At 38.9% G+C, this 23,080-nt stretch overlaps 3 protein-coding genes across 5 annotated transcripts in view; 1 reads left to right on the plus strand and 2 right to left on the minus strand.

The window, feature by feature from the left end:
- Window positions 1-520: 520 nt before the first annotated feature.
- LOC120488011 (polypeptide N-acetylgalactosaminyltransferase 6-like) lies at window positions 521-9,112 on the minus strand. Of its 2 annotated transcripts, none has more exons than XM_089124773.1 (11): window positions 9,016-9,112; window positions 5,793-6,275; window positions 5,524-5,696; window positions 3,831-3,980; window positions 3,456-3,690; window positions 3,012-3,129; window positions 1,785-1,985; window positions 1,555-1,686; window positions 1,372-1,473; window positions 1,026-1,196; window positions 521-873 (listed from the first exon to the last, which is right to left on the minus strand). In XM_089124773.1, exons 2-11 carry the CDS (start codon window positions 6,272-6,274, stop codon window positions 760-762), a joined length of 1,878 nt encoding a protein of 625 aa, XP_088980899.1. In that variant the 5' UTR covers window position 6,275; window positions 9,016-9,112; the 3' UTR covers window positions 521-759. The 2 variants fall into 2 exon arrangements, with proteins under 2 accessions (XP_088980899.1, XP_039540388.2); XM_039684454.2 differs by lacking the exon at window positions 9,016-9,112 and adding an exon at window positions 7,053-7,388.
- Window positions 7,388-11,286, plus strand: spmip11 (sperm microtubule inner protein 11). 2 transcript variants are annotated; one of them, XM_039684455.2, is made up of 4 exons: window positions 7,392-7,619; window positions 7,723-7,785; window positions 10,572-10,707; window positions 10,811-11,281. In XM_039684455.2, the coding sequence occupies exons 1-4, from the start codon at window positions 7,532-7,534 to the stop codon at window positions 10,857-10,859; spliced, it is 336 nt and encodes a 111-aa protein (XP_039540389.2). In that variant the 5' UTR covers window positions 7,392-7,531; the 3' UTR covers window positions 10,860-11,281. The 2 variants fall into 2 exon arrangements, with proteins under 2 accessions (XP_039540390.2, XP_039540389.2); XM_039684456.2 differs by lacking the exon at window positions 7,723-7,785 and having other exon boundaries at window positions 7,388-7,619; window positions 10,811-11,286.
- Window positions 11,287-15,799: 4,513 nt separating this feature from the next.
- The window catches only part of adcy6a (adenylate cyclase 6a), a 68,229-nt gene continuing 60,948 nt past the window's right edge, over window positions 15,800-23,080 (minus strand). Inside the window, exons 19-24 of the mRNA XM_039684828.2 lie at window positions 22,985-23,014; window positions 22,707-22,839; window positions 22,294-22,557; window positions 20,827-21,031; window positions 16,387-16,511; window positions 15,800-16,302 (exon numbers count right to left, since the gene is read on the minus strand). Coding sequence (XP_039540762.2) covers window positions 16,174-16,302; window positions 16,387-16,511; window positions 20,827-21,031; window positions 22,294-22,557; window positions 22,707-22,839; window positions 22,985-23,014 — 886 coding nt within the window. The 3' untranslated portion in view covers window positions 15,800-16,173. The remainder of the gene's footprint in view (window positions 16,303-16,386; window positions 16,512-20,826; window positions 21,032-22,293; window positions 22,558-22,706; window positions 22,840-22,984; window positions 23,015-23,080) is intronic.

Raw genomic sequence — 23,080 nt, forward strand, 5'->3', positions numbered from 1 at the left:
GGATTAGTGCCCAGAAAAATGAAAATTATCATGTTCTCACCCTCAAGTTGTTCCAAACCTGTATATGACAGTCTTTCTTCTGCTGAACACAAAAGAAAAACATACCGTGGAAATTCGTGGAATTCAATGGCTGCAGTCAACTGTTTGATTACATTTAGGCTACATGTAGCGTCGAAGCTTAATTTTATCCAAAGCGACTTACAACCGAGGACTAAACCAAACGAGTCATCGTGAAGAGGCAAAAACAATGCAAGAAGTGCTCAAAATACAAAGTTCAGACACTGCCAGAGTAGCATAAGACAGATAAGCAAGGATTTAAAGGATAAGGATTTTTATTATTATTATACGTGCTCATGGAAGAGATGATCACTAACATCCTTTAAAATCATCATTTGTGTTCAGCAGAAGAAAAAAACTCATACAGGTTTGGAACAACTTGAGGGGGAGTAAATGTTTTCCTTTTGGGGTAAACTATCACTAAGTGCTCACAAATCCACTTCACAACACAAATCACTCTACGCCTTGTTTACAAAAAGTTTGTGTCTTTAATTCATGAGCTTTCATGTAATAATAAATACATTGGTTAGCAACTGAAGAGTTTAATGTGATAAACAAAATAAACGTGTGCACTGCATTATTATATTAACAACTTTAATTAATTCACAACATGATGCAACATTTGTGCAACTGTTCATTCAAGCAAGCACTTCTATTTGATGTAATATTCCTAAAGAGAGTCAGGTCATCTGAGGACACAGATCAGATGAAAGACCAATGCTGATAGTTGTTGGCAGGGTCACAGCTTTTCATGACGATCTTGCCATATTCCACCGTTAAACACTTATTAAACAGATCACTGTGGAGAAGATATATCTGCAAACAATTGAAAATGTATAAGGCAAGATAAACAAAAAACAAACTAAAATCTCTAAAACAATGAAGTGCACAAAAGTTTGAGCAATGATAGATTCATTTTTCTGCAAAGTCACACGGGAAAAGGGTTGGGATGTTGATGTGTACTATACCTGTTGGGAAACAAGACTGAAACTCCACTTCTGCTGTGGAGCTGAAACTGTTTCATTACCCTGAAAGTTGCACAGCTCCACTCGCACAGGTTCGGGCTCGATCGTTGCATGCAGACATAGCTGCCTATCAATATTATGCCTCAGCTCCTGATGCGACGTGTACTCAAAATACTACAAAGATAAAATAACACAGAAAAAGCAGTGTGGTTCTGTTTACGGTGGCCACGTTTTCATGTTTATGAGTGGTCAAATTCAGTGTAATTTTTTTTAATTTTATTTATGGAACCAATTAAGTAAATGGCCAATTATTATAATGTGAGGATGACAGCAGTGGTCATTGGAATACCTGATTCATTCCCATGTTGTGGCAAATGAATAAAACCACCGCCTTCCCTCCAGGATTCTTCTTACCAATATCAAGACAAGTTTTTGTGGCAACGTTCTTCAACTACAGACACAATAAGCACATGTTACTATAAATTATCAAATTATTACTGCAATAAACGATCAAACTATAACACTGAATTACCGATCCAAATAACACAGGGTTCAAATCAGGCACAAAGAACTCTGGGTAAATGTTGTCTAGATACCAGGAGAAATTTTTGCAATGTAACTGCTCTTTGAGCTTCAGGCGTTCCTTTATGTCCCCGTATGATTTCTGTGCTCCTCAAAGGTAAAAGAGAAAATTAAGCTTTACAAATAAGACTTAGTTTGCAATCAATTAAAAATATTACACACATTATCCACTTCTCTCACCTTTGCTTCAAAGGCAGCAGCTTTCTTATTTCTGTTGTAGAAAATCTTCTTGTAATCATCCATCCAGACCTCTGCGAGGCGAACCTGGTTGATTATGATCACATCCATGCCTTTTGGGAAGGTATGCGGACTTTTGGTGCGGAAGATGTGGCCGACCACAGAACAGGGAATGATCTCTAGACGACCTCCACACAGCCATACCTGGTAGAGCCAATGCATAATGTGTGTCGTTCATTTCAATTTCATTTTTGTTTTTGAAATTGTAATGCCAGGTGAATTAAAAAACAAGGTGACAGAATGAGCAGCACCAAACATTCATCCAGGTAGGACTAGACTCGACAAGTGATATAAGAAACACTGGTGTATAAATACTAGACAAACGAGACACACAATCACAGAACAAAAACAACAACAACAAAAAAACTACAAAGGACTACAAAACATGGAGTAGAACAGGAAGTAACATAAAAGTACAAGCACCAGGGGAACACAGGCTGGAATCATAATCGTTATGTGCTTGTGCCATTTAATTTTAAATTTAGCTTTCATTTATTTTTATTTTAGCTTTAGATTTAGTCATTTTAGTACTTTTTTTTATTTTAGTTAGTTGAGATATTTGTAATTCATTATTAATTATATATTGTATTATATTTTGTTTCCCCATGTTATTTTATTACACAGAATGTGCATATATACATGTATTGTAATTTTATTTCATTTATAAAATGAAAAAAATTAATTTAGACAAAATTGTATAATTTTTCGGGCTGTGCAAAAATTAATTGCGATTAATCGCATCCAAAATAAAAGTCTGTGTTTACATAATATATTTGTGTGTGCTGTATATAATTATTTTGTATATATAAATACCTATGCATGCATGTATATATTTAAGAATTATTTGCGCTTAAATTCTGTGTATATATATATATATATATAATCTAAATTATATAAATATTTTAAATATTAATAACACATTTTCTTAAATATATACATGCATGTGTGTGTATTTATATATACAGCACACACAAATATATTATGTAAACACAGACTTTTATTTTGGATGCGATTAATCGCAATTAATTTTTGCACAGCCCTACTAATTTCATGATACATGTTAACAAAAGTTCACTTGAATGATTTCTGAAGGATCATGCGACACTGAAGACTGGAGTAAATGACGCTGTTAAAGGATGCGAAAGATAAAAACATGCGGGAGAGTCTTACCCTAAATGACATTTCTATGTTCTCTCCTCCCCAAAACTCCATCTTGTCATCATAGGTACCAATGTGTTCAAAGAACTGCTTGTAAATGGCAAAAAGTCCTCCGGCAATAGCAGGTGTCCTGGACGAAAAATGGAACTGCATGAAAATTGGTGTCTCATGCAGCAGTGGTATAAATGCAATTTAAAATGATGTGCGTTAATGAGAAAAAAAGTGTTTTTCCTTTTTTTTTTTTTTTTTTTTGTCCCCATGAGGAAAACTGCTTATAAATTATACTGTGATGTTTTTCAAAAATGTAAAAATGCAGAAAGTTTTCTATGATGGGTAGTTTTGGGGTTGGGGTATACAGTTTGTACAGAATAAAAATAATTGTCTACGGAATGTCACCATATAAAATGGAAACTCGACGTCTCTCTGTGTGTTTGTGTGTGTGTGTGTATCATTTGCCTGACTGGATAGGTTTCATCTTTGCGTTTCACCATCTCTTTTTCAGGTATAGTCTCCCAGCCAAAATTCAGGATCCAGTTAAATTTCCCTCGGTTATGTGTGAGGCCTGACGGCACTGGCTTTATAAACTTCAGATTGTCCTTGTTGATGACAGCAATGCTTGGGCTCACAACTGCGGTAGGTTCCTGAATTAACCGTTCCAACAGGGGCTCCAACCAACCATAGAAACACTCACCTGGGAAAACACACTTTAAAAATCAGATTATAATTTGACTAATATGTCTACTTTAACAAATCCAGTCAATTCAGTTTCTGTGAAAGACAAAGGTTGTGATGCACTTCTCTCTATAAAGTCCCAGATAGTTATGTACTCACAGTGGGAGTCCAGGAAGGCAAGCACTTCTCCTCCAGCCTCACGTGCACCCAAGAGTCTGGCAGCAATTAAACCTTTCCTCTCACGCTGCCTCAGGACACGCACAATCTCAAGAGACTGCACATACTGTTCTAGCGGGGCTTTGAGATGATCTGAAATAAAAAACTGCCTTAATCTACAAGATTTCAAATCAAAGATATAAACGGTTTTTTACTAGATTTTCACATTTGAATAAGATAGCGTTTTAACACATAGTACTGTATTTTTATTGGTTGACAAGGTGTTGCTACGATTTTGCTAGGGTTTTCTGGGTGATTGCTTAGATGTTACTAGAGTGTCTGTTCTAAGTGTTGCTAGGTGATTGCTGGAATGTTCTGAAAGGTGTTGATAGGCCATTTCTAGTGTTTCTTGGGTGATTGCTAAGGTCTTTCCATGTTGTTCTGGGAGGTTAAGGTGTTGCTTCTGTGTTTTGGGTGGTTATCAATGTGTTACTGGTGTGCTTTGGGTGGTTGCTAAGGCATTGCCATGGTTTTCTAGGTGTTTGCTAAGGTCTTGCCATTTTCTTTTGGGAGGCTGTTAAGCTGTTGCGGTCAAGCTGCTTTGAGATAGTATGCATTGTGAAAAGTGCTATACAAATAAATGTGAATTGAATTGCTAAGATGCTGCCATTGTGTTCTGAGTGGTTACCAAGGTGTTACTAGGGTCTTGGGTTGTGACTAATGGCGCTTTTCCACTGCATAGTACGGTACGGTTCTGTTCAGTACGCTTCGACTCGGCGCGGAACAGTTCGGCTCGCTTTGCGTTTCCACTGCGTGGTACGACTCGACTCGGTGCGGATCGGTTCGGTTCGCTTAGCTCGGTTGCTTTTCCACTGCAGTAGTGCCCCTTCAAAGTGTGTGGGACTGATTGTTATTTGCGCGCGCCTCTACTGCCATGACATCATCTTAAAAGCGCCACATTTTCAAACCCACAACACAGGAACAATGGAGACTATCGAGGGGATGGTGTTCCTGATTCTCGGTATGTGGTTGTTTTTAACTGCTAGAGAGAAAAATGTGTTTAAAATGAGGCTGATGGCAGCAAAACAAAATACTGCTAAAAAAGTGTCTCGTGTCGCAAATCCAATGACACTAGTAGTGACGCTGGTAGTGACGATTCTATCTGACCAATCAGTGATCTGCCGTGTTTCACGTCACATTTTAGTACCGGTACAGTACGCTTGGAACCTCAACAGACCAGGTACCATTTAAAGCGACCCGAAGCAAACCGTACTTTACCGTACCATGCAGTGGAAAAGCACCACAAGTGAGCCGTACCGAACCAAACCGTACTATGCAGTGGAAAAGCGCCATAAGGTGTTGCGGGTAGCTGTCAAGGTGTTACTAGTGTGTCTTGGGTGGTTGCTATGGCACTGCCATTTTTTTTGGGTGGCTGTTAAGGTGTTGAATGGGTGTTTTAGGGGGTTGATAAGGTGTTACTGGTGTGTCCTGAATGGTTGCAAATATGTCCAAGGTGACTGCTAAGGCATTGCTACTAGGGTGTTTTGGGAAGTTTCTTACTGGCTCAAGTCAGAAGAGTCTCAAGATATGGCTTGGGCACTTCTTCAAAGTAAGTCCATGGAATTTTGTGCTTGTTTTATTGCCAATCTTGTTAACACACGACCTAAAAATGCAAGGTATCTTTGCCTTAACTCACCTTGAGTACTTGCATCATCCACCAGAATGATTTCTTTAAGTAAGACAGCAGGTGAAGTATGCAAGACACTGAAGATGGTGCGGAGGAGAGTTGACCAAGCCTCATTGTGGAACACAATTATCACACTGGTAATGGGTAACCGTGGACATCTGCTGAACTTTTTCTCAATGCATCTTAAAAGAGCAACAGAGAATTGGATTAGATATTTGGAATTAATCTAGAATGTTCAAAAGGTCAATTTTACACAGTCTGCCTCTTATGATACTCACTCAGAGGGCCGCGTGTCGACACCAAGACTACGGTGGATGGAGATGCGGTCACTGGCAAACTGGTTGAAGCCGTTTCTAGAAAGACCCTCCTGCTTCTCTGTCAACTCCACACGAGTCAGGATGCCTGTTATGAAGGGGTTTCCATCCGCTCCTGGTCCTTCAGGATCCTCCTGAGGTCTCGGTATGCGAGGCTTGAGCTCCTTCATGCTATAGAACCCAGAGGGACAGCTGGCATCTCCAGATAATGCTGAAGCCCATTTAAATTGTGCTGCAGAGGCATTGTTTCGAAAATGCCAAGTGCTACTGGAATTCAAACCCACACTGCCTCTGTATCTTGGCTTTAGGGAATGTCTTTGAAACCTGCTGACAGACCTCCACCCCACTAGATCCAGCTGTATTGCCCATAGAATGGTGATTAAAAGGATCAGTCCCAAGAAGCTCAGATTTATGTGTAGAGCACATTGAGGATTTCGTACACGCATCCTGTATGAAAACAAACCACACTGGATCACAAATTCTGGTTCAACAAGAAATTTGTTCATTTGTTGTGGTACCAGAACGTTTACAATTTTAGAAGATCATTGACAACAGTGTGCCTCAGTGTGACATGTTATACAACATTTAGCATTTTCCTAATTATAAATTAATTTGTATGAAGGAAATATGGAATATTTCAATTACTTTGTCACCTAACATGACTATTTAAGGATACATTTAACTTTTGGCCTACTAGCAGTTAATTTTATGTATTTATTTTTCGGCACTGCCATTGAAGCACTTGGATACTGGATATCTTGTTAAAGCAGATGGACACATACAAATTGTTCAATTGATCAATGATCAATTGTTCTCATTCGTCATCAAATTTTCAGCTTCACGCTGCATGCAACTTCCAATTTCCAAACCACAAAAGTACCACGGTCTCTGTCTGTGCTGATTCTGAACCACAGAACTCTCCCATTAATAACATTTTGGGATCACAAATAAACATGAGTAGATATAAAAATATATATATATTAAAAAGACGACCAAATGTGGAAGTCTAACAATAGCTGATATTTGTAAAAGAACCAGCCAAACAAGAGAAAGCCATATGAGAATTTTGAGAATTTATCAGCTTCCTATCAGGGGCTTTAAAAGAAGCCAATAATCACATCTATTAATGAGAACTCAAACATTTCTTTCATTTGTATGAAAAATATATTTCACCCAAAGAAGTGATGTTCAAACAACTATATCACAAGGCCTAACGTTACTTACCTGCAGTCCTGCACTAAAGTGGACTCGTTGAAACCACTTTCCAATTGTAACGTTAGCCTATACGGTAGACATTGTGAAAATGTCTCGTAAGCTATTGATATTTTTCTAGCAGTAAGATCTCTCATGCCAGGTGCATCTCATTGAACCATTTAACCGGTTTATTTTCTAAACAAAGTTGTTAACTAAAGAACCTTGAACTAAGTGGACGGAGGTGATATTTAGGAAGCTTGAAACGTGTATGTAGCTGTGAATTTGACTGTAATTAAATCTAACTCTGGTTTGAGCATTCGTTTTTAACCAAACGTGCTGATGAATGAACAGGAAATGAGAGGCAGTGTGCAAGTAACCATGACAACACATTAAACATTAACGCGTGAAGCTCGTGCTGAACTCTTTTCGGTGCTCGTTCAGTTCAGCTCGTTCTGCTCTTGTTGGGGTAACGTTAACGTTAAACTTAGTACTACTATACCGCTTTGATTATGGCTTTCTTCGGAATCACATATCTGGGCTATCAGAACCCTGTTGGGGACAGGATGTTATCTGCCCAAAACAAACTAGACACGCGAGGTATGGCTGCTTTGGTTCGACTTAAATGCAGGGGCTGCGCATCTTTAGCACATCTGTCTAACGTTACATATAGTAGTCCAGTATGTTTGGTTTTTCCCTTCAGACTCATCGGACCTGCGTCTTGGCAGCCAGAGCAGATATCAGGATATCAGAAGCGTTCGGGGGTGTAAGTTCATAGCTAACGTTACATCAAACACCCATACTGCATTTATTACTAACCAAAGAGAGATTTTGTATTGGCTAACAGCTAGTTCAATTAACTTATGCTTTCTCAAAACAGAGAAGTTAATGATATATACAATACCATATATCATGTTCAGATTTGTTCGTGTGCATTATGGAATTTTTAATGAATTAGTCTTAAAGTCTCTTAATAAAATCAATGAGGTTTTTTTTGGCTTTTTAGTGTGAAGTTGTGAACATGTTTGCCTTACTGTTATTTATAGGCTATGTATGTGCTCTAAAACAATCACAAAATTCACATGGAGAAGATATAATCATTAAAAACTTACAATCGCTTCCTTCAATATTGGCAAGCTATCAGCAATGATTTAAACTCAATTCGTTATTTTACATAATTTGGGCTTTAAATAGTGCTCAAGTAGTTACTTATTTGGGCTAATGGGGGGGGGGGGTCTTTTTGAAATCATGGATAAACAACAATGAACAAAGGTAAAAAAAAAAAAAAGAGTGATCACCGCAATCCTATACTCCGTTGCTCCGTACAATAAAAACTAAAATAAAATGGAATAAAAATAAAACATGATTTCCTGCTATAAGAGAATGTCAACAGGTTATCTAGGCCTTTATTTGTTGTTTGCATAAACCTTGCATGACACAAATTTACTTAATATAATTATTTTTTTATAGTGGCTTACACTAGTGAACATACATCAGTCAATTTGTTGGGTTAAATGGGTTAAATTATTAGATAAAGTATTATTTCCTGGTGACTATAAATTGTTTGATTCATCCAACCATTCTTTCTGTGTTCATTCATTATTTGCCTCTGTCCACTCACCTAAATGCATTATGGTCTCTACATTTTGCTGTGTTAAGTGCAAAAGCCTTATTGTCAGACTAGCTATTCCCCTTAACAAATCTAATCTGCCACATCTGAGAAAGTCAACAGGCATTAGACACTTACATTGCTTGGTTTTTGAAAAAACGAGGTGATGCCCTATGTGGCATTTATACAGTCAATTTTTTTTCAGTTCAGAAAATCACCGACTTAGCTCACTCAAAGATGGTATATGATGATCACTATGGTTACCGGTCTGCTACTACAGGGACAATTGAGGTCATGACCCCCCATCCCTAGTGCCATAGTACCTGCGCCCTTGACGCTTTTATCCAAAGCGACTTGCAATTGCTATATATGTCAGAGATTGCATACCAGAGCAACTAGGAGTTAAGTGTCCTGCTCAGGGACACATTGGTGTCTCACAATGGATTCGAACCCGGGTCTCTCACACCAAAGGCATGCGTCTTATCCACTGCGCCATCACCACACTGTAACATCACTCTGCACTCTCCAGTCGGCACTGTGCTTTCAGTGGGGACTCGGTGGTCACTGGTGCTTCCTTTGGCTTTTTCTGCCTCCACTTTCTCTGCTGCTGCTGCTGCTCCTGCTCAAGAGGCTCAGAGAAATTTTGATTTCGCCAGTCTTGAGACTTGGGCTTAGGTGGTCCCGGTGGAAATTCAGTGGGCACTGGTGGTTTCTGTGGGGACTCGGCGGCCACTGGTGCTTCCTTTGGCTTTTTCTGCCTCCACTTTCTCTGCTTCTGCCGCTCCTGCTCAAGAGGCTCAGAGAAATGTTGTTTTTGCCAGTCTTGAGACTTGGGCACAGGTGGTGTGGGGCACAAGAATGTGGGGCATGGAGTTTCTCTTGACTCAAGTGGTCCCCACCACAGTCCTGAGGTGAGTTCCCAATACTCTGGCTCCTCAGAGATTGGTCTGGAAACCTCCACGATTGTCCACCACTCCCCTGCTGCAAGGGCCATGGCAAGCTCATCTGAGAGTTCAGGACACAAGGACTGCTCTACACTCTCGATGTGAAAGGTTGACGTACTCATGTTGATATTGGATGATCTAAAGAACTGAACAATACTGCAAAACTTTCTGTAAAAAGAAAGACAGAGAAATGGAATAGATGAGTTGAGTAAACATATGCGAACCTGGAAGCTGATTGTCCAATTATCAAAATATCAAAAAAGAGGCAAGGAAGTCCAGTCCAAGAGCCTCCTTTAAATCTATTCAAAATGAACAATTAAGCTGAAAAAGTTACATTATATTTTTAGCAATTTCACTTTTTCATCAATTTATCATTTTATATATATATATATTCTAACATGACTGATTATATGCAAAATTACCTCCTTTTGCATATAATCAGTTACAGTCGGAGATACAGAGATATAGCCATAACGCTAAGGTGAATACGCTTTCATTGTCAGTTCAATGTGTCATCAGATCTCCTATTGTTTGGTCAAAGAATATAAAGGATCTCAAAGCAAGAGATTGAAAGACAAGTTCATATAAGAATTTATCATATTAAAGGAGTGGTGGAGTTCCTCGCAAAGACAAGATAGCGTCAATGGCTTTCCATTTATGAATACATTTTTTTAAATGGTCATAGTCTGTATTTGTTGATTCAATGTGTTGTGTTGAATGAGAGAATAATGTGGCATTAAATATCAAGAATATAGGAGGATATTCTTGATATTTAATGATATTTGACATTTCTTGATATTTCTCAAGGACGTTTTTCCTTGAGAAGAAAAATAACATGTACTGTACCTGAAATAATACAGTATATTGAAATGAATCAACATTTGAAATCAAGATGGGAATCAAATCAAAATCTAAAACTATACTATAATTCTCACTCAAACGCAGCCCTGCTTTAAATCTTTCTTGGTGGTCACTGATGAGATCTTGTTTCCCTTTCAGCTCCTAAAGAACTGTATCGTGTACCTGTGACGGACAACCAGCAGTATGGTTGGTGGGTTCCCACTGGAGGCGTGAAGAACCAGGAGCCTTGGACTCGAACCCGTCACTTCCCACGAAAAAACAGCGAAATGACAAAGTATGATGAATCTTAAGCTATGAGCCAAACTCTGTGTAGGCCAATGTGTGTCAGCAAATAAGTGTGTCATGCTTTAATACATGTATTTCATTGATTTTCTCAGGTTTGTGAATGAGATGTCAATGACCTACCCAGACTTCAGCTTGTTTTGATCCCGTTCCATGAAACTATAATGATCATTGATCACTATCCCATAATGCTTCAACACTACAGTGTGTCACGTTGCCTTGCTGAACAAGAGGTGCAGAGGATATGCAAATGTAACACACATTGCCATATTGTTTTGAGAATTTAGTATAATTTAGTCCCATACTGTATATGTGCTAAATGTTATTCTTTGCATATACCTGTATAATGGCAGCAAAATCCAGTATTAATTAAACAATGAAATAATTTTGACTAAACTTTAAATAATTTTTTTTGAAGACCCCTTAATGTTTTGTTTCTTATTTCATTTTATCAGAAATGGAATAAAATGCTGAAATAACTGATCTAGGATTAGATGTTAAGTTACCTTTAGCATTGGCATTTGAATTAGTAAATGGTTCAACTCACCCAATGTATAAAATATTTACTATTTCCAAGGCATCTCTATTTATTTACAGGTAAAGTTTCAAGATGAAATCAATCCGTTTGATTATTGAAGTTAATAATTGAAGTCATTGAAGCTACTAGTGATATTAGTTTGATTATTGAAGTCACTGTCATTAATTGAAAACAAATTACATATGTACACTCACCTAAAGGATTAGGAACACCTGTTCAATTTCTCATTAATGCATTTATCTAATCAACCAATCACATTTGCAGTTGCCTCAATGCATTTAGGGGTGTGGTCCTGGTCAAGACAATCTCCTGGGCCCGTATTCATAAAGAATCTTAATGCAAAGAGAAGTTCATAGTGACAAAATTCTAAGAAAATTCTTAGAAATGTGGGCGTTTACTCTTAAAATTAAAGAAAAAAATAATTCAGAGAGTATATTAACCCTTAAAAGAGGTCTTAACGTCACAATTGTTAGGAGTACAGATGAGGACTTTTAAAAGGCTTAAGAGTTTATTTAGCAGAGGAGAAAATGGCAGAACGATGAGAAATGTGTTGCAGAATTTTGGACATCGGGCCTCATTTCTAAGTGAGCCTTAGTGTTATTAATTAGTGGAGACAGTTTTAAAAAATTGTATCCAGTCGTCCGAGTTGCATAGTTCACCGGTGCTATAGGCTAGCACGAGTCAACGGTAACTTTTAGCATGCCATTAAAAACTGAATTTCTTGAACATGACAAAGAGTTCACTGTACTAAAATGGTCCCACAGTCACCAGATCTCAACCCAATAGAGCATCTTTGGGATGTGGTGGAACGGGAGCTTCGTGCCCTGGATGTGCATCCCACAAATCTCCATCAACTGCAAGATGCTATCCTACCAATATGGGCCAACATTTCTAAAGAACGCTTTCAGCACCTTGTTGAATCAATGCCACGTAGAATTAAGGCAGTTCTGAAGGGCGAAAAGAGATCAATCACAGTATTAATATGGTGTTCCTAATAATCCTTTAGGTGTAATATTTAAATATTTCCCATTTTTCACCCAATAATCGTGATAAAACTGGTAAAATGTACAATGTGCCTATAAATAATTTGAGGTGGCTAAAACCCTTCAAATGATGCATCATTTTGGTCACTCAAATATAATGATTAAAATATACCAAAACAAAGGGATTTAAAGGTTACCCAAAAAACTATTCCGTCAAAGAAAATTGTGTCATAATTTACTCGCTGTCATGCCGTTCCAAACCTGTAAGTCTTTTGTTCATCTTCGGAACTCAAATTAAGATATTTTTGAATGAAATCCAAGAGATTTCTGTTCCTCCATTGACAGCTACACAACTACTACTTTGACATAAAAAAGTTGATAAAGAGATCATAAAACTAATCCATATAAATTGAGCAGTTTAGTCCAAAGAGACACGATCACTTTATACACCAAACAGATATAATTTAGCCTTTTATTCACATATAAATGTTCATCAACTCACACATCAGCTCAAGCATTTTCACTTGACGTGCGAGAACCAATGAGGTTCATTCTGGTGTTACGCAGCACATTTGAGCTTCAACAAGAACCAATGAGGTTCATTCTGGTGTTACGCAGCACGTTTGAGCTTCAACAAGAACCAATGAGGTTCATTCTGGTGTTATGCAGCACGTTTGAGCTTCAGAAAGAGCCAATGAGGTTCATTCTGGTGTTACGCAGCACGTTTGAGCTTCAACAAGAACCAATGAGGTTCATTCTGGTGTTACGCAGCACGTTTGAGCTTCAACAAGAACCAATGAGGTTCATTCTGGTGTTACGCAGCACGTTTGATCTTCAACAAGAGCCAATGAGGTTCATTCTGGTGTTACGCAGCACGTTTGAGCTTCAGAAAGAGCCAATGGGGTTCATTCTGGTGTTACGCAGCACGTTTGAGCTTCAGAAAGAGCCAATGAGGTTCATTCTGGTGTTACGCAGCACGTTTGAGCTTCAGAAAGAGCCAATGAGGTTCATTCCAGTGTTACGCAGCACGTTTGAGCTTCAGCAAGAACCAATGAGGTTCATTCTGGTGTTACGCAGCACGTTTGAGCTTCAGAAAGAACCAATGAGGTTCATTCTGGTGTTACGCAGCACGTTTGAGCTTCAGAAAGAGCCAATGAGGTTCATTCTGGTGTTACGCAGCACGTTTGAGCTTCAGAAAGAGCCAATGAGGTTCATTCTGGTGTTACGCAGCACGTTTGAGCTTCAGAAAGAGCCAATGAGGTTCATTCCAGTGTTACGCAGCACGTTTGAGCTTCAGCAAGAACCAATGAGGTTCATTCTGGTGTTACGCAGCACGTTTGAGCTTCAGAAAGAGCCAATGAGGTTCATTCTGGTGTTACGCAGCACGTTTGAGCTTGTGTTTATGTTCACTGATCAATATTTATAGGTGAATAAAAACCTAAATTCAATCTGTTTATCATACAAAAGCGATCATGTCTTCAGAAAATCCAAACTAAACCAGTCAATTCATATGGATTCGTTTAACAATCTCTTTATGAACTTTTTGAAGCGTCGAAGCGGTAGTTGCATAGACTGTCAATGGAGAAACAGAAATATCTCAGATTTCATTACAGAGATCTTCATCTATGTTACGAAGATAAACCAAAGTCGAAACGGGTTTGAAACATCATGAAAGTAAAAAAAATGACAGAATATTAATTTTGGGTGAACTATCCCTTTAAACAAAAACCACAATACAAAGCAATCACAAAAAAAAAACAAATAAAACAGATATTTTTTTTATTTTGAGGGGAAAAGTTGTTCTATATTCAAGAGTCTTTTCTCAACTTTCCTTTGCAGAGTTGAAAAGCTTTTCCCTTTTCTAATCCTTCGACTAAAGTAAAAAATGAAACAAACAAACGAACGAACGAACAAAAAGGTAAATGAAAATAAAGAGACGACCAAGAGTCGTTCAGCCCTGATCTAGACAGAGGCCTCAGTGTGAGAGTCAGTAGTACTAAAATACACTCCTGCTCGCTCACAGTACATCAGTGTTTCCTTCCCTCACGCTGAATCTCCATTCGTGCACGCTTTTATTGCACATACTGGACGGAACAACGGGGCGTCCTGCCTTTGGTACGAACGTGACCAACTGACATGCAATGACCAAGCTACTATCACAGCAAGTTTTCGATAAGTGAAGAACACACAGCAGGAGAAAGACAGTGCTTTGGACATCATGCAAGTCAATTCGCTGAAAGAGGTGAACAAACGCTGCCGTAATGGGTTGCATCAAACAGGTGGATTGCGCGGTTTTTAAGCGCGTGATTTAAAGAGGCACTGTTATCATATACTGAAGTTTGTTCAATTAAGGCAAATGCACTGCAATTCGCACTGCAGGCATGCAGTGTACGGTACGTCTCTATTGGTTCTATGTTAGCAATTAGCTGGCTAGCAACTTAGTATAGTACATTATGTTTTTTGCCATGTGTTTTTTTCCTTAAAGAGATGGAGTGGAGGGAATATTGTTCATACGTCGTCACTGACTGCAGTTGATCAGTTAGTACCAACTTGCTAGGACGTCGACAATTCAGGTCTTTGTTCCCTCTCCTCAGCTGGAAGTGAATCATAATCAAACAGATAAGAACAACCAGAATAGGAATAAAAACGGATACAGAGGTGATACAAAATACCCAAACATTAAAACTTAAGGGAATCAAACAAACAAAAAATCGTAGAGAAGATACCACAATCAGACATGCTTTTGAGCTGTTTAGTTTGGCAAGAAAGCAGCTAGTCGTATCATAGAAACCTCACAGTGAAAAGAGTTATGCCCCTTCGAGATTACAAAGCACAGTATTCAGTCATAATTTATAGATATATTTCTTTCATTTTTTAAAAAAAGTCCTCCTAGAATGAATTGGATCTCGATAAACTGTCTTGTACCGTGGTATCCAATGCCGTGGCTTTTCCCCAGATGCCTCCGAAAAACTCTTTTTTTCCTTTTATTTCATTTTGTACCAAAAATACTTCTTTGAAAAAAGAAGAAATGGTTGACGGAACACACAAAACTAAACTGAAGTCTTCCTTGAGGACGTTATAGGCCCAGACCTGGTCGTACTCCCCCCCCCCCCCCCCCCCAAAAAAAAAAAAAATGTTCCACACACTTTTCCCATCTAGAATTTGTCGTTCTTAAGGAAAAGCAAGACTTTAAATGAAATCATTCAATCCTTCATAAGATCCAGAGCACAACGCTCTGTCAGTGACAGAGGTTGCTGGTCAATCCGTGTGATTTAACGTGATAAAACGGCATTTAAAACAGGGAAATCGAGGGATGAGGGCGTCAGAGCATTACATAAGATTCAAAACTTCCGCAAACTTCTTTTCTATGAAATACTTTGGTCTTTGGTCAATAGTTCTCTTTATAATTTATACAGATACTGTATTCGTGCACACACAAATATACGAGCGTACGCGTTTATGTACGGTATAAGTGTGTATGTGTTTTCCAACTTTTTTCCAAAAAAGGACTTTTTGCACACAACGTCAAGATCAAAATAAATAAGGAATTCCGAACGGAAACATGAGTACCTGTATTTATATTCTCCTGAAATACAAAAAACAGGGGAAAAACAAAAATAAAACTGGAGAAAATGCCTTATGTACAGCGTTTTTCTTCGGCAAATAAAGGCCTTTATTAAATAAACAGACTTTGCATCTTTCAAGCAGCCTGAGGGAGAGGCTTAAAAACAATCGTCCTTCAAGGTGCACAGGCATATCCACGACCGCCACGACTCTCCAGTGTGGAGTCTGGTTTGTTTTTTCAATCATCTTCCTTGTTTGTTTGTTTTCTTTCTTCTTCAAGTGATGGCGATGGCTACTTGTTTGTCTTCAGCTTGCCTGGAGAAATCCTCCTCTCTGGGGAGTTGTGGGAATCCAAAGAAATTCGAGTGAACTGCTAACTGTTGGGAGGTCCGTTGTTCAGGAAGTAAGTGGTCATCTCACCCTTGCCTTTCACCTTTACGACCCCTCGACACTCCAGCTGGTAACCTTTACTGGCCAACACCTGGTGCAGGTCTGTGGTCACCTGTAAAATACCACAAAATCACTTCTACGTGACGCCTTCAGGATGACCAAGACACTGTGAGCGTCGGCAGGCTTGAAGGTTTACCTGAATCTGGTCCGGGACCCCTGTACTGTCCATCCGACTGGCCACGTTTACTGTGTTTCCCCAGATGTCATACTGGGGCTTCCTGGCTCCAATGACTCCTGCGACCACTGGCCCAATGTTCAGCCCTGCACACACATGCATATGCCAACTTCTTAGAAATGTTCTCTAATGCCTGGTTCAGATTACACAATTTCTTTTGTCTGTTATGATAGTCACTGTGTCAGTTTATGGGATTTTGACTACTAAAATCTTGTTGTCTTCCTGACCAGTCATTGCGTGCCGTCATCGAGAAGGCGAAACTAGTAGCAAGTGACTTCCGGAAACGAACATAAACAAACAATGGATGAGGTGGTGAGAGTTGTATTGGCTGTTCTGTGTTCAGAAAAAAGTAAAAAAGAAAAAGCCACAATGGACACGTTCCTGGATTGCTCGAAGAGGACAGTATGGGCTGTCAATCCTCCAAAGAGAACTTGAGGTAATATATTGTTTTATTATATATTTTAGTTTTAACGTTAGCACCATCTTCTCTCTTTCGTTTCGCCATTTTTGAAAGATGTGTAAGGAAAAGCTTCTGTGCTCCTATTGGTCAACCTCATACATGTGACGGAACCGTCGTGGACGACCGTTAAAAAAATTAAACATGCCAGTCTTTTTGTCGTGATGTCATGAAGCATCGCAGACGCGACGTAATTTGTCGCCCACTATGACACACTATACGAGATGATACCATCGAATCTTGCGTCCCGACGCCCGTTGTCGTTTACGAATCCCCACGACACCCTACGTCAAACGGATCGTGCCAAAATCGGGCTAAAATCGTGCAATCTGAACCAGGCATAAGAGGGCTTTCACACTGGGGACGTTTGCCGAGGTCCGAGTCGGAGAGAGATTGTTCCCCTATTTTTCTGAAAACCGTTCCACGTTTCAAACTAAACTACCAGTGTGAAAGTGCTCTTAGTATTCATGCTGGTTTCAAATGATTTTGTAAAACTTTCATTTTAAATGAATGTCACATGACATCATATAGTGTAACCAGTTTCATTTTACTATTATTTATGTAACATAGTATTTATTAATATTTATAAGTAACTTCTACTTTTATTACCATTTTAATTTCAGTTTAAGGTTTAGTAACTTTGCTATGTGCTTTGTCATTTGTATTAGTTTTTTATTTTAAATATTTAATTTAATTTATTATTTCAGGTTAAGTTTTAGTCATTTTATTTGATTTCAGTTAATTGCCAAAGCAACATTTGTAATTTCTAACATTTTTAAGTTTATATTCTTCCATCAATTTTTTTTTTCTTTATTTAAAAACTTGCGCACACATCTTAAAGGAGTAGTTCACTTTTAAAAAAAACTTTTGCTGATAATTTACTCACTCCCATGTCATCCAAGATGTCCACGTAATTCTTTCTTCAGTCGAAAAGAAATTAAGATTTTTGATGAAAACATTCCAGGATTTTCTCCATATAATGGACTTCATTGGGCACCAAACGGTTCAAGGTCCAAATGAGAGTTTCAGTGCAGCTTCAAAGGGCTTTAAACGACACCAGACGATGAATAAGGGTCTTATCTAGTGAAACTATCGATCAATTAAAAAATAAATAACAAAGTTTAAGTTTTATAAGTACAAATGCTCGACGTGCTCTGATTTGTGATGAGTGTTCGTGACTCTCCTGTTCGAACTCGTTCATCAAAATGAATGAATCTTTTTTCAAGTCATTTCGTTAGCTGAATGAACCAAATGACTTGAAAAAAAGATTTGTTCATTCGTTCAATTTTGTTCACACAGGAGAGTCGAGAAAGGCGAGCATTTGTGCTTATGAAACTTAAACCTTTGTTTTTATTTTTGAAATAACCGATCGTTTCACTAGATAAGACCCTTATTCATCGTCTGGTGTCGTTTAAAGCCCTTTGAAGCTGCACTGAAACTCTCATTTGGACCTTGAACCGTTTGGTGCCCAATGAAGTCCATTATATGGAGAAAAATGGGTGAGTAAATTATCAACAAATTTTTTTTTAAAGTGTACTACTCCTTTAAGAGTTTTTTTTGTTTGTTTTCTTACAAAGCTCATGAATAATTCATTTTAAAAATACCATTTTATTTGTGGGGAGTCACATTACATTTTACATCAACAATATCAAATTATTTGACATTTTAAGAGACTTGGTTGCACCACATGACCTTGATTTGGCCAAATATTTTCAAATTTTTCTAATAAATAATCAGTGAACATTAGACTCCTTAAAGGTTCTCTAAGCGATGTGGGGCCAAAACATTTTTTGTCACATACAGTGCCCTCCACAATTATTGGCACCCCTGTTTAAGATGTGGTTGAGGACTTTTAAAAATTCTCCCTTTTTTTTAAACAACATAGAACCCAAATGCAAAAAAAGAGAAAAATCCAACCTTTTATTCAAGTACATTACTTTGGTGGTAAAAAAAAAAAGTAAAAATTTAGAAAAATAAAAACTTCAAATCCTGTGTCCCACAATTATTGGCACCCCTAACAATTCCGCTGAAAAATGTAATTGATTTTTAAAAAATATATATTTTCTGTAGTTGCTAATGTTGGTCAGGATATCTAGGAACTTTTAATTAGTAATTCATGACTTCCTATTTCCCTGGGGTATAAATATGACATGACACAGAGGCCTAATTCTCTTACCCATTTGTCAACATGGCAAAGACAAGAGAACACACCATTCAAGTAAGGCAGATGTGTGATGACCTTTATAAGTCAGGCAATGGCTACAAGAAAATAGCCACTCACCTTATATTGCCCATATCTAAAGTTAGAGGAATCATTAAGAAGTTTAAAACAACAGGAACAGTGACAAACAAGGCTGAAAGAGGTCCCAAGTTTATCTTGCCACAACGCACTGTGAGGAGGATGCTAAGAAAAGTAAAAAAAAAGTCCTAAGCTCACTGTCACAGAATTGCATCAAATAGTGGCATCTTGGGGTCACAAAATCTCCAAAACAACCATCAGACGCTCTCTACATGCCAACAAGATGTTTGGGAGGCATGCTAGGAAAAAGCCTTTTCTCACTAACACTGACAAACGTAAACGTCTGGAGTTTGCCAAGCGGCACTGGGACTTCATCTGGGATCGTGTGCTTTGGTCGGATGAGACTAAGATTGAGCTTTTTGGCAACAAACACTCTAAGTGGATCTGGTGTAAAACAAAAGATGAGTATGCCGAAAAGTACCTCATGCCCACCGTGAAGTATGGTGGAGGATCTGTGATGCTGTGGGCCTGTTTCTCTTCCAAAGGCCCTGGGAACCTTGTTAGGGTGCATGGCATTATGAACGCTTTGAACTACCAGGACATTTTAAATAAAAACCCGATGGCCTCTGCCAGAAAGCTGAAGATGGGTCGTCATTGGGTCTTTCAGCAGGATAATGATCCAAAACGTGTGGCAAAATCTACACAAAAATGGTTCAGTCACAAACTCAAGGTCCTCCCATGACCATCTCAGTCCCCAGACCTCAATCCAATCGAAAACCTGTGGGGTGAGCTAAAGAGGAGAGTGCACAAGAGAGGGCCCAGGATACTGGATGATCTAGAAAGATTTTTCAAAGAAGAATGGTCAAAGATCCCTCTCTCTGTGTTCTTCAATCTTGTGAAATGTTATAGGAGGAGATTAAGTGCTGTCTTGTTGGCAAAAGGGGGTTGTACAAAGTATTAACATCAGGGGTGCCAATAATTGTGGGACACATGATTTGAAGTTTTTATTTTTTTAAATTTTAAAAAAAAATTTTTACCACCAAAGTAATGTACTTAAATAAAAGGTTGGATTTTTCTCTTTTTTTGCATTTGGATTCTATGTTGTTTAAAAAAAAGGGAGAATTTTTAAAAGTCCTCGACCACATCTTAAACAGGGGTGCCAATAATTGTGGAGGGCACTGTACATCAAACGTCCCCTCACTATCGGCTAGCTGCCTGTCCCCTAAACACACTGTAAAAAACGCGGTCTCTGTAGACACCACAGGCTCCACGAAACCTAACAAACAGTGTTCCAGCCAATCACTGGCAAGAAGTATTTGAGGGTGGGTCTGGGGGGTTAGTGCGCGTGCACATGAAGGGGGTGTGTGTGTGAAGGCGAAGAACTCCGGCGGCAGAAGGGCTTCCAGTCCGACATTCAGGTTGCTCTGTTTTTGCTGGACAGATGGGTGACGTTAAATATTTTTTTTCTTCTAAATTGACGCTTATGTTCGCCAAACCCACACAAGGATATAATTAGCTAGAACTATGCAGTCAGCGAAATGCACCTTCACAATTATTTCAGGAAGCACGGAAGGGAGGAGGAGGAGATGAGATGCGGAGGAGGGAGGGTCTAGCTAGCCTCCGATTTGTTTGAAAATATTCCGAACGCCAACACCCAGGATCGCTCAGAGAACCTTTAAGTGAGCCTGTATGTTTTGGCACTTACCGATCTTCATCTGGAAGTTGTTGAAGGAATGCTCATTGATGTATTTCATCTGTTCGCGGAGGTGCATGGCGTAGTCGGCCAGAGCGGTTATATGCGAGCGGCCTTCCTTGTCATAGGTGGAGTCGTTGAGGCCAGATGCAGCCATGTAGGTGCTGCCAATGGTCTTTATTTTCTCCAGCTGTCTGTATTTCTCCTCACTGATGATCTGTAATAGTGAGAGAGGGTTTCATCAATGTACACTGCCTTCAAAAAATTTAAGGTCAGTGAGATTTCGTTTTGAAAGAAATTAACACTTTTATTCAGCAAGGATGAATTAAACTAATCAAAGCAGCACAACTGTTTTCAACATTGATAATAATCAGAAATGTTTCTTGAGCATCAAATCATCATATCAGACTGATTTCTGGAGGATCATGTGACACTGAAGACACTGCGATGATGATGAAAATTCAGCTTTGATCACAGGAAAAAAATTACATTTTAAAATACGCTCACCTAAAGAATTATTAGGAACACCATACAAGTACTGTGTTTGACCCCCTTTCACCTTCAGAACTGCCTTAATTCTACATGGCATTGATGTAGAATCCATGTTCTCATTCTGTTTCCGCCAAATTCTGACTCTACCATCTGAATGTCTCAACAGAAATCGACACTCATCAGAACAGGCAACATTTTTCCAGTCTTTAACTGTCCAATTTTGGTGAGCTCTTGCAAATTGTAACCTTTTTCTCCTATTTGTAGTGGAGATGAGTGGTACCCGGTGGGGTCTTCTGCTGTTGTAGCCCATCCGCCTCAAGGTTGTGCGTGTTGTGGCTTCACAAATGCTTTGCTGCATACCTCGGTTGTAACGAGTGGTTATTTCAGTCCAAGTTGCTCTTCTTTCAGCTTGAATCAGTCGGCCCATTAACCTCTGACCTCTAGCATCAACAAGGCATTTTCGCCCACAGGACTGCCGCATTCTGGATGTTTTTCCATTTTCACATCATTCTTTGTAAACCCTAGAAATGGTTGTGCGTGAAAATCCCAGTAACTGAGCAGATTGTGAAATACGACACCAACAACCATGTCACGCTCAAAATTGCTTAAATCACCTTTCTTTCCCATTCTGACATTCAGTTTGAGTTCAGGAGATTGTCTTGACCAGGACCACACCCCTAAACGCATTGAAGCAACTGCCATGTGATTGGTTGATTAGATAATTGCATTAATGAGAACTTAAACAGGCGTTCCTAATAATCCTTTAGGTGAGTGTATATTTGCAATAAAATACTAAGAGACTTCTAAAAGTCTCTTTCAGACCTCTTTCAAAAGCATTAAAAATATAAAAACCAACCTCAAACTAAATGGTAGTGTATTCCAGTCAAAAAATCCAAGCAAAGATGTTTTCATATTCGTCACACAGAATGGTTTAATAATTTAAGATTCCCTCATTCTCTTCAAAACATTAATCTCCAGCCTTCTAACCTCATCAAAATCAGCGATGATCTCATTGAGAAGCCTCAGACACTCCACTCCCTCGTTGTTGGCCTCCAGCTCCACGTAGAACTCGGAAAAGTTGCTGATGGAGGCGAACATGACAGCCACGCACTCACACGACTGGTAGTACAGCTCGTCGTTCCTCCTCTCCCTAGCTAGAAAGTGGGCGGCCACATCTTTGGGCAAGATGTTGTGGAGAAGCCGACGGTTGTAGGCTTGAAGTTCCTCCATCTCCTCCTTCTCCTCTGTGGCCTGTGGAGGAACAGGCCAATTACAGTCCATATATCAAATTCTGAAGATATTTTATGAACAAATTATTTTTGGTCACAGACGCTATTGTATATCTTAGTCAATCAAGCAAAAAAAGTGGTTCAGCTGATAACGTAGATTCAAATCCTGACCTGAAGTTTCCAAAGGAAGTCTAGGCGAGCTGTTGACTCCACTTGCTGGGCATGAAGGTACAGTGCTAGTACAAATACAGTGAGGATCACTGGGGTCATGACCTTTAGGGACACTTTAGTCACCCTGAAAGTACTGCAACAAGAGAGATCAGGTCAACCACATGATCAATTATTTACATCACAGCATCATGGATGTAACAGAATACAGCACAAACAACCACACGAAAGATCTAAGCTATTCGAATAATTCAAAACTCAAAAAGTCTATTAAGACATACCACTGTTCAGTAGTTGTGTTGAGATTGGACCTGTGGGAAAACCATAACGATTAATCATTTCTGAGCTTAAAAACAATAAATGATCATATATGAATA

This window comes from Pimephales promelas, chromosome 20, assembly GCF_988280905.1.
Source record: "Pimephales promelas chromosome 20, fPimPro1.hap1.1, whole genome shotgun sequence".
NCBI classification, from domain to species: domain Eukaryota; kingdom Metazoa; phylum Chordata; class Actinopteri; order Cypriniformes; family Leuciscidae; genus Pimephales; species Pimephales promelas.